Raw genomic sequence first — 17411 nt, 5'->3', positions numbered from 1 at the left:
CGTAGCCCTTATGCACTCAAAACACTATGTCTGCCTACTCTGTGTGTGAATACTTATAGCACTGTGTCTGCCTACTCTTCATGGTGTGAGCATGTAAGGTGAGGTATTTGGGAACTCTGTCAGGCTCAGTAGTAAAACCATTTCCAGTTTAAGTATCCTGGCCTTTCCTGCCTGGGCTAGCTTTGAACTGCAATCCTCAGCTCTCAGCCTCCTGAATAGCTAGGATTACAGGTGTGAGCCACTGGTGCCTGGCTGGAATTTTTGTGTGTAAACTTTCCATAGAATGTGGTCAAGGAGTCAGATTGAGAAGCCTATTGAAGCATGTCTTTTTCAGGCCAGCCAGGATTTACCAAACTACCCTAAGGATGATGTTAACTCAAAAGTAAGTGGGAGGTGGATGCCAGTGGCTCACACCTGTAATCCTAGCTACTCAGGAGGCTGAGAGCTGAAGATTGAGTTTAGAAGCCAGTCCAGGCAAACTATTATCTTCATTCAACCAAAAGAAAGACAGACCTGGAGGTGTGGTTCAAGTGATAGAGCTCTGGCTTGAGTGAAAAAGCCAAATAAGAGCTTGAAGTCTTGAGTTCAAGTCCCACTGCTACCATAAAAAATTAAGCCCAGAGCTGGAAAAGCAGAAGCTTCTCTGTGCTCAAGGCACTCTACCACTTGAGTCTCAGTGTCACTTTTGGTTTTTGAGTGGTTCATTGCAAATAAGAGTCTCACAGGGATTTTTCTGCCCTGGCTGGCTCTGAACCGAGATCCTCAAATCTCAGCCTCCTGAGTAACTAGGACTACAGGTGTGAGCCACCGATGCCTATGTTCTATATTCACTTTGCCTTTGTAAGGTTGAAAGCTGGGGTGTTCTGCTTATTTGTGCGGCTCTTGAAAGAACACACAGCAAGAGAGCGCCCTCTGCTGGCCCTCAGCCCACTGCAGCTGGTGTGAAAGGGAGAGGCCTCTCCCGGGCTTGGTGGAGGGGGCAGGCTTTGGGATCTCCACGAGTCTCTGGATTGGCATGCTTCAAGCTCTTCAGGTCAGGCCTTAGGGGAATAGTCACAAATAGACTGCACGTCCTTAGCTGCTGTGCTTTGCTGCTTTTTTTCCCCCTTTCCTGTAGCCCTCTGCTTGCCAGCACTCAGTGTGTGCCAGGTCCTGGTGCTTTGGTGGAAGGTGAGGAGGTGCGTGCAGACGGAGCCTCTTGGCTAAGTGGAGACTTTGCGTTTTCATCTGCTAGCTTTGGCAGCTAAGCTCCAGCTAAAAGTGCTTCATTTTTACGGATTGGTGATGTTGACAGATGCACAAAATGAATCTAAGTGGGTATGCTTGGGGCAGCATTTTGACTTTTGTACAGGGGTGCATGTCCTCCTTGAACCGACTGTCCTGCAGAAGGCTTGACTAGATGAGCCCACCTTATTGCCTTGGTTTGGGGTTTTAAATTTGTTGTTGGGGTGTTTTGTTTCTTTTGTTTCATTTGTTATGGTTTTGTTTATTTGTTTTTATTTATTCATTTGTTTGTTTCTTCCATTTTTATTTGTCCCAACATTTTCCTTTATAGTCTGCCATTAGATATTGATCAGTTGAAGCTCATTTTAAGACTCGTTGGAACCCCAGGGGCTGAGCTTTTGAAGAAAATCTCTTCAGAGTCTGTGAGTTAATGCTTTGATTGTAATTACCTGCCCTGTGGGGAGTCTGCCACTTGCCTCCCGTCATTCTATACTTTGACCCTGGTATGTGTGTAAGCACATATGCGCTTTGTATGCTGATATCTGAGATGAGGTGTATGTGTGGGGGGGGGGTGTGCATGCGTGTGCGCACACACACTTGTGCCTGCTTGCGTGCAAGAGTGTGTTTTGTTCTCTCTTTTTCTGGGTATGTACTTGGTTTGCAGGAACCTCTGTTGGGCAGTTGTAACCTGGAAAACAGGAATTGGAAAATTTTGCCTTTATTCCCCATGTCCTCACTTCATTCTCTCTGAAGTTTCATGGAGAATGAGGTTTTTTTCACTTTGGGGCTCGTGTTGGATCTTAGCGCATGAGCTTCCCCATTTATTAAGCTAACCTCATCAACTCAGAGAATGAAATGTGCCTCATTTCCACCTTCCTGTTTCTCCCTCAAAGTTATTCACTTTCTGTTGTTGTAGAATAAACACACATCCAGCAGAAAATATTTGTTCACACTAGAGTTTCCTCTCTCCCCAGCCCTCAGGCCACTCAGGAAATGCCTGTGCTCCTGGCGTCGCACGTCTGCAGGAGAGTGGTATTAAGTCCTCCTTACAAACTCCAAGCTGAGTAAGCTAAGGAAAGGCTTTGCAGCTGGTGCTTTCCTGCTCCAATTCCTGTGAGCGGGGATTTGGAAAGGAGCCCTGGGCAGGTGACTATGGCTTACTTTGGCAATGACTTCCTGCTGTTATTCATTTTCTCGGGCCAGAGCCATGAGAGGAGCTACACAAGTCCAGCCTTTCTCCTGTTTCTCTCCATCTGCCCACCCAGCAGTTGGATTAAAAAAAAAAAAAAGTGTGCAAGGTCCAGCTGCATCTTCCTGGATTCCTAACTGAAGGCCCCTTTGCCCAGTTGGGAAGCCAGCTGTGTGGTTTGAGGCAGGATGAACAGGTGGGTGTAGTGGTTCATCACCCCCCTGACAAAGAATATCATCTTTTCTTTTCTTTTTGCCAGCCCTGGGGCTTGAACTCAGGGCTTGAGCACTGTCCCTGGCTCCATTTTGTTCAAGGCTAGCACTCTACCACTTGAGCCACAGCACCACTTCTGGCTTTTTCTATATATGTGGTGCTGAGGAATTGAACCCAGGGCTTCATGCATGCTAGGCAAGCACTCTACCACTAGGCCACATTCCCAGCCCCAAGAATACCAACTCTGGTGTATATCTCTGCATCTCTTAAAAGGACCACAGAGCTCAGTGACATGTCAGTCTCCAAGCTGCAGAAATTCAACAAAGGAATGGGAGCTGGGGAGATGGCCTAGAGGCAAGAGTGCTTGCCTTGTATACATTAAGCCCTGGGTTCAATTCCCCAGCACCACATATACAGAAAACAGCCGGAAGTGGTGCTGTGGCTCAAGTGGCAGAGTGCTAGCCTTGAGCAAAAAGAAGCCAGGGACAGTGCTCAGGCCCTGAGTCCAAGCCCCAGGACTGGCCAAAACAAAACAAAAACAAAAACAAAGGGATGTCCTGGATCTATCTTGTTTGTTTTGTTTTGTTTACTTGCTTAGGATAAGGAGGCAACGGCCCAGGGAAGCTGTGACTTGCTGGAGTCCTGCTGAGTCATTTGGCAGCGCTCAGCAGAGATCCCAGATGTCCTCATCATCTCATGGGGCTGCGCACTGTTTTGAGAGTCATTGTCAGAAATGTTGACCACAATCTTCACCTCAAGAGTTCTTTTCTTTTCCATTCCGAAGTACAGAAGCTAGATTAGAGTAAATCAGAGAACATAAGATGCTGAGGGAAGGATGAGTTGTTTTTATGTTTTTCAAATAGTTTGGCTTAGATTTTCCAGGAGGACGAGGGCCAGAAGGAGGGTTGGAAGGGAGCTCAGTTAATTAATGAGCAGTGCTAATGAGACTGGGAATGATGGCCCCTCTCCGCCCTAGCCATCTGCCCCACAGATGAGAGGTTTCGAAACACAGGATGGCTAACCTAGTGCATACTTATCATTAGTCCATCATTTGTGTTTAAGGAAGAAGTGGTGTTTGCTACATGAGCTAATAAGGAGCTATCTTTGTCTTATGAGAAATGGGCACATCATACATTTCAACAGCTGCCATACAGCACTGAGTATTATGGAATTAACCAGAATAAAGAACCTACTCAATACAGTATTGAGAACAGGAAGAAGAGCAGAATGGATTCCCCCACATAATTGTGGAAGGTGGATAAAAATAGTTTAAAAGTGCAGGCAAGATTAATTTACTGTTAATGACAGTGCCCAAGTACCTTTTTATTTTTAAAGCACATGATGTAGCATGTGCCTTTAATCCCAGCACACCGGGAGGCAGAAGCAAGAGCGTCTAGAGTTTGGGGCAAGTCAGAGCCACATACTAAAAGTCTATCTCAAAAAAGCAAGGGCTGAGTGAGAGATCGCTCGTGTGCACAGGCTCTGGGGTCCATCCCCAGCACCACTGGGGGGGCAGGGGGAGGGATCTTATGATGGATGGATGGAGAAATAACAAAGCCAGGTGAGTAAGATTGTTTGAAGATTTTAAATGTTGGAAACATGGTACACAAAAAGACTAGATATCTTTTTTTTTTTCCTGTTTATGTGGTACTGAGGAATTGAACCCAGGGCTTCATGCATGCTAGGCAGGCACTCTACCACTAAACCACACTCCCAACGTAGATATCTTTATTATTTTTATTATTCCTGAAAAGCACTGGCTAATAACACAAGCCTACATTTGTAACAGGGACATTCTGAGTAAGAAAAAACAGCCCAAGCCTGGTGCTGGTGACTCACACCTTTAATCCTAGCTACTCAGTAAGCTGAGTTCTAAAGACCGCAGTTCAAAGCCAGTCTGGGCAGGAAAGTCTGTGAGACTCTTATCTCCAATTAACCAGCAAAAAGCTAGAATTGGAGCTGTGGTTCAAGTGGTAGAGAGCCAGCCCTGAGCACAGCAATCTAAAGGACAGCACTTAGGCCCAGAGGTCAAAGTGAGGACCAGCACCAAAAATTAAGAAGAAGCCAGAAAATGCAACCAACATTGGGAAGAGGTTAGGATGTGGCTTAAGAAAGGGGATAAATTGGATGCTTGTGGCTTAAGGACTGAGAATTTATTTGGTTGGTATCCCAGAACCTTGAGTAACCAGGGAAAGAACAAAACATTGTATTACAAAAGCAAAAGCTTGACTCACCGTTTTTTCTAGAACTAGCTGACAGGAGGGGGACATCATCACCTACTGATTAAAGAAGAGAGAACCAGAACATGTCCAGGCCACATACTGCTCCCAGAAAGGAAGAGGGTTGGCCGGATTCCAACGTTGAAGGCCTAGCTGGTAGCCTACCATCACTGGTTTACTTTGTGACACTCATTTCTCCAGGCTTGTTTACCAGATGGTTTATTTGATACACTGTGTGATGACAGTGTGCTGGCCTTTGTCTTTGAGATGCAGGAGCCCAGTGGAGCACCTGTTCCCAGCTGTGTCCCTGAGGCTAGCTGTAGACACATACTTTAGCAGTAATCTGACCACAACGGAGTTGCAATTGGAGGATAAGATTAAGTATTAAGTAGAGAAATTATTCAGGAAAGCCACAAAGAGGCAAAATGATATGGCATAGCTCTAATTGAAGATGATACTACAGCTGAAGGACAGAACTGATTATAATAAGAAAGGAAGTTGAATTAAGGTGAGGATTTAGAAACTGTAGCACTTCTGGCTTTCAGTGGGAATGCATGATAAACTAGCACTTGGTACTTCTATTTGGGGGAGTGAGTGACTTAGAATGGGGGAATTGTGGTGATAGTTAAGGAAAAGACTTTGAAGTAGAACTTAAATGTGAGGAAAACTCAGTTCTGCCTCCATCATAATATGTTTTGCACACTTCCTCCCAGCTGCCTGTTCTGTGAAGTTAATCTATTAGATTTACTCCTTAGAGAGACTTGTGGAAATAACTTTTGTAGCATGCCATAATTCTGTCGATGGCTTATAACTTCTATTTTGCCTCTGCTGTTAGCCTCTGACTTCCTCCTCCCCTCCTCCACTTAACCTGTGTGTGTGTAGTGTATGTGTGTGTGTGGCATGTATTTTAAATGTCCCATCGCTAATGCCTTTGAGACTGGGCATTGCTTCTCAATCTGCCCTCCCACCCACGTTTTCATTTGGAGGGCTCATGCCTTGGAGAACCTGTGCCACAAATAATGAATCTCTTCCTTGGTTGGATATTTTATTTTTCTCAGTCATCTATTTTTAATCCCACAGGCACACGGGTTTTGGCCATTAGTTCTTGAAACAATTCTCTGGCTGGCATCCTGGATCAAGGAGCAATCAGATTCCAGGGACACCTAGACTATTGAACACTGAAGAATATGCTAAAAGCAAAGAAAATGAACTTTTCCTGTGTGCATGGCTACTCCCTGGCTACGTGCCTAACAACCTGTGCCATTCACCGACGCATGCGTTAACATGCAGCCTTGGGCATTAGCTTGGGGTGGGTGGGAAGTGGGGTTTTGTTTTGTGTTCTTTGGGGGTGGATTTTTTTTTAACTTAAAACTTTGAGTTGGAAAGTTGTGGGGTTTTTTGTTTTGTTTTGTTTTCGTTTTTGTTTTTGTACTGTGTGTTTAACAATGCCCTTGACCGGGGATCTAAGATATTAACCAGCTTCAGCAGATTATGCGTCTGACCGGGACGCCCCCTGCTTACCTCATTAACAGGATGCCAAGCCATGAGGTGAGAAAAACCGTGAGGCACAGGCCTCTGTCAGAAGGCCACAGTCTCTGTAGTGCCTCCGTGTAACTGACACAGGCTTCATAATGTCACTGAATGCTTGCTTGCATGTGCCCTGAGGAGTCCTGAGGCCATGACTGCCCTGTGCTGTCGCAAAATGTTGCATTTGACATCAAACATCACCAGTCAGTGGGATCGAGAATGCAATGTGAGGCTCATAAATAGAAAATTGTGTCCCTTTGTTATGTGGGCCTATGAATTTAGGGTGCAAGGGGCTGTGTGTTTCTTCCTAGGTTTCTGCCTGTAGTTGAAGTGTACTACTGTCAGATGACTCCATGGGAGGTGTAAATAGATAACTGAGATCATTAGCCTGCTTTCCTGTTCACTTTTTTTTTTTTTAGTGCCAGTACTAGGACTTGAACTCTGGGTCTCCTCCTCTTGACTCAACCTTTTTGTTCAAGACTGATATGCTACTACTTGAGCCATACCTTCACTTCCAGTTTTGTTTTTTTTTTTCTGGTTAACTAGAGATAAGAGTCTTTTTCTCCCCAGGCTGGGTTTGAACCTTGATACTCAGATTTCAGCTTCCTGAGTGGCTAGGATTACAAGCGTGAGCCATCAGCTGGCACCTGGCTCACTTTTCTTTTTATGACTGAAAGAGAGTTGTATTGAAAAGACACATGAAATGGAATAAATATGAACACTTAGGTATTAGGTGGAACTAGGGTCTTTACGAGTTTTACCCACTTATTCTGACTAGTTTTACAGTCAGAGGTAACTAGGGCCCTTCTTTGTAAGATGTCCTTTCTATTTTGGGGAACCAGGCTGGCATCACAGAAGGCCCTTTTCGCTAACTTTGTTTCTGTTTCTGCTACATTTGCCCAGACGATTGATCGATAGATACCTTCCCCCCGCCCCCCCCCCCCAGTCTTGGGGCTTGAACTCAGGGCCTGGGTGCTGTCTCTGAGCTGCTTTTGCTCAAGGGTAGCACTCTGCCACTTGCACAGCACCACTTCCAGCTTTTTCTGTGTATGTGGTACTGAGGAATTGAACCCAGGGCTTCATGCATGCTAAGCAAGCAATCTATCACTAAGCCACATTCCCAGCCAGATATCTATCTTTATTAAAGGTATGACTGTTCTCTGGATGAGAGTGGTCTTCTTATTTCTGTTTCTCCTTTTAATCTCCATGGTCAACTAGAAAGGGAATATAGCTGGATGTATGTCCAGTTCCTATAACTTTCTTTTCAAATCAGAAAGGTTTTCAACTGCTTTTCTGTACCTACTCCTCTGCCAAATTTATATGTTTAGGAAGACTGCCTCAGAAAAAGAGCTGCTCAGAAGTCTTGACCTCTGTTTTTTTTAAACTTCTGATCTTCGTACAATCAGAAAGCTAATGAAAGGGAACTAAACTGATTAGTTGTCTTGTTCACATGGAATATAGCTGTAAGAGAAAGCATATAAAGATGATTGTCATGCATAGAGAAATTAGGAGACAGTAAAAGAGAGAAGTCTCTGATGGATGTTCTGAACCAGAACCAAGATGCTGTTGAACAAAGTCATTCTGAAAACCTTTATTTTTACAGGCAAGAAACTATATTCAGTCTTTGACCCAGATGCCTAAGATGAACTTTGCAAATGTATTTATTGGTGCCAATCCCCTGGGTAAGTTGATCATTTTCTCATTCCATGGTATTGAATTGGTTGTTGACCTAAGGGATTTGAAGGGAGTTTTTCCCTTTCTCCAAATCAAATACTATCAATTAAATATTGGAATGTGATAAATAATTGCATCTATTGTCTATGCTTGTATTGTAACTTTTTTTTTTTTTTTTTTGGCCAGTCTTGGGCTTTGGACTCAGGGCCTGAGCACTGCTCCTGTCTTCTTCCCTCTCAAGGCTAGCACTCTGCCTCCTGAGCCACAGCGCCCCTTCTGGCCGTTTTCCATATATGTGGTGCTGGGGAATCGAACCGAGAGCTTCATGTGTAGGAGGCAAGCACTCTTGCCACTAGGCCATATTCCCAGCCCGTATTGTAACTTTTTTAAAAGTGTGTATGTGTCTGGGCACTGGTGGCTTACCCCTGTAATCCTAGCTACTTAGGAGGCTGAGATCTGAGGTTCATGGTTCAGAGCCAGCCCAGACAGAAAAGTCCATAAGACTCTGAGACTCTTATCTCCAATTAACCACCAGAAATCGGGAGGTGGAGCTGTGGCTCAAGTGGTAGAGCACTAGCCTTGAGCAAAAATGCTGAAGGAGGGCTGGGAATATGGCCTAGTGGCAAGAGCGCTTGCCTCCTACACATGAAGCTCTCGGTTCAATTCCCCAGCACCACATATATGGAAAATGGCCAGAAGGGGCACTGTGGCTCAGGTGGTAGAGTGCTAGCCTTGAGCGGGAAGAAGCCAGGGATGGTGCTCAGGCCCTAAGTCCAAGGCCCAGGACTGGCCAAAAAAAAAAAAAAAAAATGCTGAAGGATAGAGCCCAAGCCCTGAATTCAAGCCCCATGACTAACAAAAGCGGCGGGGTGGGGAGGGTGGTTGGGGAGGAGGCTATATGTGTATGACCACCAGATTTAGTTTGAGAAATGAGTAATGAGTGAAGAAAGCAAAGGAATTGGAATGTTGAGAGAAAACACTGGGGTGGCAGGAAGGCCAGAGGTACACAAGACAGCCTGTGGCTTGTTCATGCTGCTGCTAATTCACGTTGCCCCATGCTGAGGGGAGAAACAATTGAAGCACCAGTGGGCGTTCAGCAGACCCACCGGGCACCACCTGCGGGTGCTGCCCTCCTCTTCTCAGTTGGGAGCTACCTGGTGCGCTCAGGTACTTCCCCTCCCCCAGCCTCTGCTCCTTGGCAGCTTTACCCATCCATTCTTCTTCGCAGAGCTGACTTGCCTTCCTACACTTTAGATTGGCTCCATAGTCCTTCCTCCTCCATCACCTCCAGATCCTTAGCAAAGGGAAGGAACCAGCAGCTTCTCAGGAATGGCTCTGTTCCTTAAAGCTGGGGGCCGGTGTGGGCTTCAAATGGCCCCAGAAGGTGGCTTTGCCTGAGGCTCAGGTTCATTGACCTAGGAGAGTGTAGTAGACAATGCTGTTTATTTAAGGGCAGACCAAACTAGGACCTCCCAGGAAAGCAGAATTGCGATGACAGTTAGTGTCACCAGCACCTTTTCTTAAGATTATAGGATTATGCTTGGTCATCTCACTGCATTTTTTGAGTCCATGTGGGTCATTGCTCTGTGTAAGATTCCCAGCAGCTCTACTTCAGGCTTAGTGTTTTCCTTTTAAGGGTTGATGATCCTAAGAAATTCGGATTAAAGGGCTGGGGATATAGCCTAGTGGCAAGAGTGCCTGCCTCGGATACACGAGGCCCTAGGTTCGATTCCCCAGCACCACATATACAGAAAACGGCCAGAAGCGGCGCTGTGGCTCAAGTGGCAGAGTGCTAGCCTTGAGCGGGAAGAAGCCAGGGACAGTGCTCAGGCCCTGAGTCCAAGGCCCAGGACTGGCAAAAAAAAAAAAAAAAAAAAAGAAATTCGGATAAAGGCCAAGTTGTGTTACTTGTTTTAAGAACTTCACCACAGAAATCATGAAGAGGGGTTTCTGTGTGGCTGTGATAGTTCTTAAAATAGCAGAGATGCTCGTGCTCCGAAGTACATGGCTCTTCTCAATGGATTCGCATCAGCCTTGGAGATAGAGTGGGTCAGATCTTCACTGGGTCGCTCTGCTGCCCAGGGATGAATTCCCACTCTCGCTGGTTCTTGGTTAAGGTTTGCGTCTGCTCTAGCATGCTCTCACTTGAGCTGTCCTGTTTCCTTCAAGGATCTGTGAGAAGCTCCTGTTGAGCTACAAGTACTCCAAGATGTCGGCAAGAGGTATATGATGGAAGTTGTTGGTTTATTTGTCAGTCATATGGCTTGAACTTGGGGGCCTGGGCACAGTCCCTGAGCTCTTTTGCTCAAGGCTGGCACTCTACCACTTTAAGCCATTCTGCCGATTCATTGGAGATAAGAGTCTCACAGACTTTCGTGCCCAGGCTGGCTTTGTACCACAATCCTCAGATCTTAATCTCCTGAGTAGCAAGGATTCCATGTGTGAGATACCAGTGCATGGGTGCTGGAAGTTTCCTTACCTTTATTGTGACTCTTGTATCATTTTGCCAGTCCCCATGGTTTAGATAAGACATAACTCACCTTTTAACTCTTTTGTTAACACACTCAAAAAGATGATTAATTCTATTTTCTGAAAGAGGAGCACACTTTTTCTGGAAGAGTAGCTTATTATTTAGGTCACATACATCCTAATAGGTGTCCCCGTCTTCTGGCACCATGACATTTCAGCATTGAAAAGAACCAGACACCACTTTAGCAGATGAGACTGCCATTGAGTATGTCAAAAGGAGCATCTGGTGCTCAGCACAGCACTCCCCAGAGTTCAGGCATGCCTAGCAGCCCATGGCCAGCAGCTGGGTCCTAGAATGAGTCCCTCTTGGGGCAGACAAAACAGTACCACTCCTCAGGAGCACGTACCCTGCATGCTGCATGCTGACCAGCCATGGAAGTGTTAGCAGCTCTGTTTCGTCAGCCACTGACTTCTTTTCACTGTTCCTCCCAAAACACAAATGAAAACTCAAATTACCCCCTTGGGTGCTGATGTATATGTTTACAGTTGTCAAGACCTTTGAGAAGTCTTTTTTTTTTTTTTTTTTTTTTTTGCCAGTCCTGGGCCTTGGACTCAGGGCCTGAGCACTGTCCCTGGCTTCTTTTTGCTCAAGGCTAGCACTCTGCCACTTGAGTCACAGCGCCACTTCTGGCCATTTTCTGTATATGTGGTGCTGGGGAATCGAACCCAGGGCTTCATGTATACGAGGCAAGCGCTCTTGCCACTAGGCTATATCCCCAGCCCCGTTTGAGAAGTCTTTTGCTTACCTCTGGCTTTACTCTTCATCAAAGTATAGGAAATGGTACTTTTTTTACTCTCAGCATGGCAGAAGCCCATCATAGAATCCACATTCAGCTGAGAAGCAGCAGCCACAAATATTTGTCTGTTCTAAGGAGAGCAAACAGAAAACTGTGTGACTGGGACAGGGAATGTGGCTTAGTGATAGAGAGCTTGCTTAGCACGCATGGAGCCCTCGGTTCGATTCCTCAGCACCACATACACAGAAAAGGCTGGAAGCAATGCTGTAGCTCAAGTGCTAGAGCGCTAGCCCTGAGCAAAAGCAGCTCAGGGACAGTGCCCAGGCCCTGAGTTCAAGCCCCAGGACTGGCAAAAGAAAGAAAAAGAAAACTGTGTGACTGGCAGTTTTCCTTCTACTTTCAAGTTGAAACTTAGGAACTTGATCTCTTTGGGGAGCTCCCTCCTTTTTAGCACATCTACGAAATAATTGGTAAAGTTGCAAATGCCTCTATTTTACACGGTGATGACAACTGTGATCATGGCAGTATTTATCCTCCAAGGTTACCAAGAGGTTTTTTTTCTGACGTCTTCATGCTCTTCATTTTCCTTCCTGTCCCTGGTACTGATTAATAGCTGTCGACTTGCTGGAGAAGATGCTCGTATTGGACTCAGATAAGCGGATTACAGCAGCCCAAGCCCTGGCACACGCCTACTTTGCGCAGTACCATGATCCAGATGATGAGCCGGTGGCCGATCCCTATGACCAGTCATTTGAAAGCAGGGACCTCCTCATTGATGAATGGAAAAGTAAGTCCTGAGGGCGGGATTCACATGCACCTTGAGAATTTCTACCGTAAAATCTCCCCTGGGTAAATCACTTACCAAAGGCTGTAGGAAATACAAAAGCTGGATGGCTCTATCCAAGTCAGTAGCACTTGGAGTTGAGGGCTGCTGATGGAGTCCACTGGAGACCGCAGCCTCTGGCCTCGGAGATGCTTCATCCCCTTGGTCAGAATACCGCCCCTCCCATCAAGAGCTTTGGGATTCTTAAAAGGTTTTTCATTAATAAAAATCTAAATTTGATTCCTCAGCACCACATAAGCAGAAAAAGACGGAAGTGGCGCTGTGGCTCTAGTGGTAAAGTGCTAGTCTTGAGCAAAAAGAAGCCAGGAACAGTGCTCAGGCCCTGAGTCCAAGCCCCAGGACTGGTGATCAATCAATCAATCATTAAATCTAAAATAAGTGGGAAGTGGTAAGGCATTATTACAATCTTATAGTTAATAGGGTTTTGAAATAAGAAGAGTTTGTTTTTTGTTTTTTGTTTTGCCAGTCCTGGGCCTTGGACTCAGGACCTGAGCACTGTCCCTGGCTTCTTTTTGCTCAAGGCTAGCACTCTGCCACTTGAGCCACAGCACCATTTCTGGCTGTTTTCTATGTATGTGATACTGGGGAATCGAACCCAGGGCTTCATGTATACAAGGCAAGCACTCTTGCCACTAGGCCATATTCCCAGCAGGGTTTGTATCTTATCTGTTATCCAAAACCTATTTAGAAAAACAGGAATAGAATCCACATTTCCATTACCCATTCTCCTATTTTTTCTGTAAATCACAAGTTCAGAACTCTGGTTAAACCAGAAAAGCCAAGACTATCTTTGCCACAGTGTGACTACTCTGCTGTTTTACTAGTAGAAACTCAGGGCCTCACACTTGTGAGACAGCCACTCTACCACTTGAGCCACATCTCCAGTGGGGTTATACGTTGTTGTTGTTGTTGTTGTTGTTTTGCTGGTCCTGGGACTTGATTTATCACTGGGCACTGAGGTTTTGTGCTCTAGGCTAGTGTTCTGCCACTTGAGCCACAGATCCATTTCTGGCATTTTGGTAATTTATTGGAGATAAGAGTCTCACAGGGGCTGGGAATATGGCCTAGTGGTAAAGTGCTCGTCTCATATACATGAAGCCCTGGATTCGATTCCTCAGCACCACGTATATTGAAAAAGCCGGAAGTGGCTCTGTGGCTCAAGTGGCAGAGTGCTAGCCTTGAGCAAAAAGAAGCCAGGGACAGTGCTCAGGCCCTGAGTTCAAGCCCCAGGACTGGCAGAAAACCAAAACCAAACTATAGTCTCATAGACTTTCCTGCCCGGGTTAGCTTTGAACCACAATCTTCAGATCTCAGTCTCCTGAGTAGCTATGATTATCATTTGTTATTTTTGAAGGAGGGTCTCACTTCATGCCCCAGCCAGCCTGTACTGCAATCCTACTTGTGCTTTCTCGTGTCACTGGGGTTAACAGGTACACAGTACTACCTCAGCCATTGATTGAGATGGAAGTCTTATGTACTGTTTACCCAGGCTGGCTTTGAACCATGATCTTCCTCATCTCTGCCTACCAACTAGCCAGGATTACAGGCTTAAGCCACCATGCCCAGCTTCTGTCATTCTTTTTTTTTTTTTTTTTTTTTTTTTGCCTATTCTGTGGCTTGAACTCAGGGCCTGGGCTCTGTCCCTGAGCCTCTCTGTGCTCAAGGCTAGAGCTCTAGTACTTGAGCCACAGCACCACTCCCAGCTTTTTCTGTATATGTGGTACTGAGGAATCAAACCCAGGGCTTCATGCATGCTAGGCAAGCGCTCTACCACTAAGCCGCATTCCCAGCCCCAGCTTCAGTTATTCCGGTAGCTTCTCCAGAACTTTAAAGAGGAGGCAGTCAGTGATGACAGAAAAGAGAAGCAGTGGCTCTCTGCACAAACCACTTGCCCGAATGAGAGGAAGGATCTTAAGCTTAGAAATCAGAGTGCCTGCCAGCAAAGAGAATAGTCCCAGCTCTCAAAGCTCACTCTTCCTTCCCAACTTCCAGGCCTGACGTATGATGAAGTCGTCAGCTTTGTGCCACCGCCCCTTGACCAAGAAGAGATGGAGTCCTGAGGACCTGGTTTCTGTTCTGTTGCTCCCACTTCACTGTGAGGGGAAGGCCTTTTCATGGGAACTCTCCAAATATCATTCAAGTGCCTCTTGTTGAAAGATTTCCTCCAAGGTGGATGGGGAGTGTGTGTGCGCATAGAGTGTGAGTATGTGTGTGTGTGAGAGAGAGAGTGGATGGGGGTGTGTGCATTTGTCTTTGTGGAAGGTGAAGAGTAGAATGTGAGCTAGCTCCGATCACAGTGACTTTCTGTGAAGTTGTGCCGTCGTGTCCTGCCTGCTCTTTTCCCCATCTGAGTACTAACCAGGCTCAGTCCTGCTTGGCTTCCCAGCTCAGACGAGATCGGGTGCATTCAGGGTGGTATGGCCGTAGATTCTGCCTACCTACTCTTTCTGAAAGTTGGCTCAGGCAGACAAGAGCTGCCATCTTGTTAGGATATGGAAAATGCAAAGTGAAAGTTTTTACAAATGCCTGGACCTAGTCATGCTTTTTGCTTCTTTGGTTTCTCCTGTGGCCCCACCTTGGTCAAGTTCATGGGGTGAACTTGACCACACGCCATAGCAGCACACGGAGGAGGAACCCACCTCACTGCTTCAGGTCCAAGGCCTGCCTCAGTGATGCCTACAGCCGGAAAGGACCAACTGCCTTCTGTGCTCCAGCCTGTGATTAACTTGCTTAGTATGGGTCTCAGAACTTGACACCTTGTGTTTGAAACTATAAATATGTTTGTGCCTTAAAAAGGAGAGAAGGACATGTAGATAATTAAAAAAGACTACAGCTGCTGAAGTTCTGAGCCAAGCAAGTAGACAAGAGCTGTGGGGTGGCCACCGTGAGCCGGAAGAAACCAAGTGTGCATGTGTGCGCATGCGTATATTTGCATTTCCTCTCCTACATCCCCAGGGGATGTCACTTGCTTCTCACCTGCAAGACAGAGCTCTCCTAAGAACTGACCCCAGTAGCCAGGCACAGGTTCCTGCTGCTGTCTGTGTGCTTCCTGTATGCTCCTTTCTAGCCCAGTGAGGATGTGTTTGCACACCTTGATGTTTGAGCATGTGCTGCTGCTCGTCCTATTCTCCTCCGGAGGCCCCGGGCCAGTCTGCCTATGAAGACCTCCTGGGTGATTCTGATCTCACATCTCCCCAGCTGATGCTGCGGGCAAGTGACTTCCTCCTCTCTACAGCCCCTGCGCTCTTCTGCATTGAATACAGTTGATACTCCAGGTGCTCTTGCTGGGGAAACCCGGAAAAGATGGAACAGGTGGATGGATAGCATTTTTATTCTCACCATCTGATTTTCGATGAATTGTTTTTGGAGAGCTGTGTTGGGGAAGACCAGGGCTTTCCCCAGGAACAAAACAAGTCGTTCACTCCCAACTATCAATACGAAGAACTATTCTGAATCAAAGTGAAAAATGAAAAGCTCACGAGCCCAGAAACTCCTTTTGCTATCTTTCTCTAAATATGATTATTTCAAAAAAAGAAAGAAAAGAAAACTAGTCAACAAGGTGTCTTTTCTACCCCTCCATGAAAAAAGGTCTTTTTGGCAGCTTAACATTGATTGATTTTGTGGTCTTGGTTTAGGGAGTAATACATTTTGTTTTAGAATTTTGTACATTGCAGGAATCCTTTGAGAATGTGATTCCTTTTGATGGGGAGAAAGGGCAGATTATTTTAATATTTTATATTTTCGCCTTTATAGATGAAATATCCTCAGGGGTAGAGAAGTGTTGCTGTTGTAATTTTCTGAATTTCAGGCATTCTGTGCTATACAAGGACCCATCTATATTTAAGCCTCTGTGTACTAAGGAAGTGTAACGCCAATTTCAGTGTTGGCAAATCTTGTATTTAAGCCAAGGTTGTATCCAGTCTCAGTTTTAGTGGGGTGATGTGTGGCCTCCAGAGGGCTAGGTGGGGCCCCTGAATCCACTGGAGCCAGAAGGAAGGCGGTGCAGACAGGCACCAGTGGCCTCCCACCCGGGATTCTGTGCACTTGAAGGAAAGTGAGCAGAAGAGCCTCACCTCTGAAATCCTCACCATCAACAGCAAGATGAACTTCATCAGCCATGTTTGGTTGTAAATGCTAGTGTGATTTCATACAGAAATACTGCTCTGAATATTGTGTGTATATATACATATATACACACGTGTGTGTATATATGTATATATATGCGTATATATACATATATATAAGGTCTTTGCACATGTGACCACATTTGTGTTAGGAGGCTTTGTGCTTGAGGAACCTGAACTCAAAGCTGGGAGAGTTCCGTGGGTTCTGAGCATAATCCTCCCAGTTTCTCTCAGCTGAATTCTGACAAGGGAGAGGAGGAGGGAAACTGGTATTTTATTTGTTTTGTATTCATGAACTTGGCTGTAATCAGGTATGCCATATAGGATGTCAGACAATACCACTGGTTAAAAATAAAGCCTATTTTTCAAATTCAGTGAATTTCTCAAATTAATTATGTGTTTCTCTTGATTGTTTTGATTTAATGCCCAACATGGCATTGTATCAATGTTCTTTCAACTGTGGCCCGGCATGAGATTCTTACAGATCTTACTCCAAACATTTAGAAAACATTTACTTGTGTATTTATGGTGAAGAGAACCTGGGTCTGGAAAGTGAACAGCAAATAAATAAACAAGGTATTAGAAGCAGGGTTTGTATTACTGCAGTGAGTCCATGTGATGGGGCGGGGCTCAGCCAACGGCCCCTGCAGCCCAAGCCCCTCCCCCATTGCTTGGTTTTGTGCAGAACCTGCTAAGAATGGTTTTTCCATTTTTCAAAGGTTGAGAACTATCAACAGAGGAAAATATTTTTGTAGCATGTGAAAAGTCATGTCAAATTCAAATCTTGATGTCCATCAATAAAGTTTTATGAGAATATTACCCCGGTATTTGTTTCCGTATTGTCTGTGGCTGGTCTTATGCTATAGTTGACATGAGCTGTCAGGACAGAGAGCAGACCCTACAGTGTGCAAAGAAGCTCAGCCCCCTTACCCCAGGACTTCCACTCAGGGTCCTCATCTTTATAAAATGAACTTTTTTGTTTTGGCCAGTCCTGGGCCTTGGACTCAGGGCCTGAGCACTGTCCCTGGCTTCTTCCATCTCAAGGCTAGCACTCTGCCACTTGAGCCACAGCGCCGCTTCTGGCCGTTTTCTGTATATGTGGTGCTGGGGAATCGAACCTAGGGCCTCGTG

The 17411-nt window shown here is 45.7% G+C and overlaps 1 protein-coding gene across 3 annotated transcripts in view; it reads left to right on the top strand.

Annotated features, from left to right (window-relative positions):
• Mapk14 (mitogen-activated protein kinase 14) overlaps positions 1-17097 on the top strand; it is a 55434-nt gene extending 38337 nt beyond the window's left edge. For 2 of the 3 annotated variants that reach the window (XM_048347878.1, XM_048347880.1), the window contains 4 exons: positions 1567-1646; positions 7976-8054; positions 11926-12099; positions 14149-17097. In XM_048347878.1, the coding sequence (XP_048203835.1) occupies positions 1567-1646; positions 7976-8054; positions 11926-12099; positions 14149-14216 (401 nt within the window). In that variant the 3' untranslated portion in view covers positions 14217-17097. Of the gene's footprint in view, positions 1-1566; positions 1647-6313; positions 6394-7975; positions 8055-11925; positions 12100-14148 lie in introns of all 3 variants that reach the window. The other variant, XM_048347879.1, reaches the window with a different exon arrangement.
• Positions 17098-17411: the final 314 nt, after the last annotated feature.

Source organism: Perognathus longimembris, chromosome 6 (assembly GCF_023159225.1).
Source record: "Perognathus longimembris pacificus isolate PPM17 chromosome 6, ASM2315922v1, whole genome shotgun sequence".
NCBI classification, from domain to species: Eukaryota; Metazoa; Chordata; class Mammalia; order Rodentia; family Heteromyidae; genus Perognathus; species Perognathus longimembris.
The sequence above is the reverse complement of the archived record's forward strand: the minus strand, read 5'-3'. Positions and strand labels throughout refer to the sequence as shown.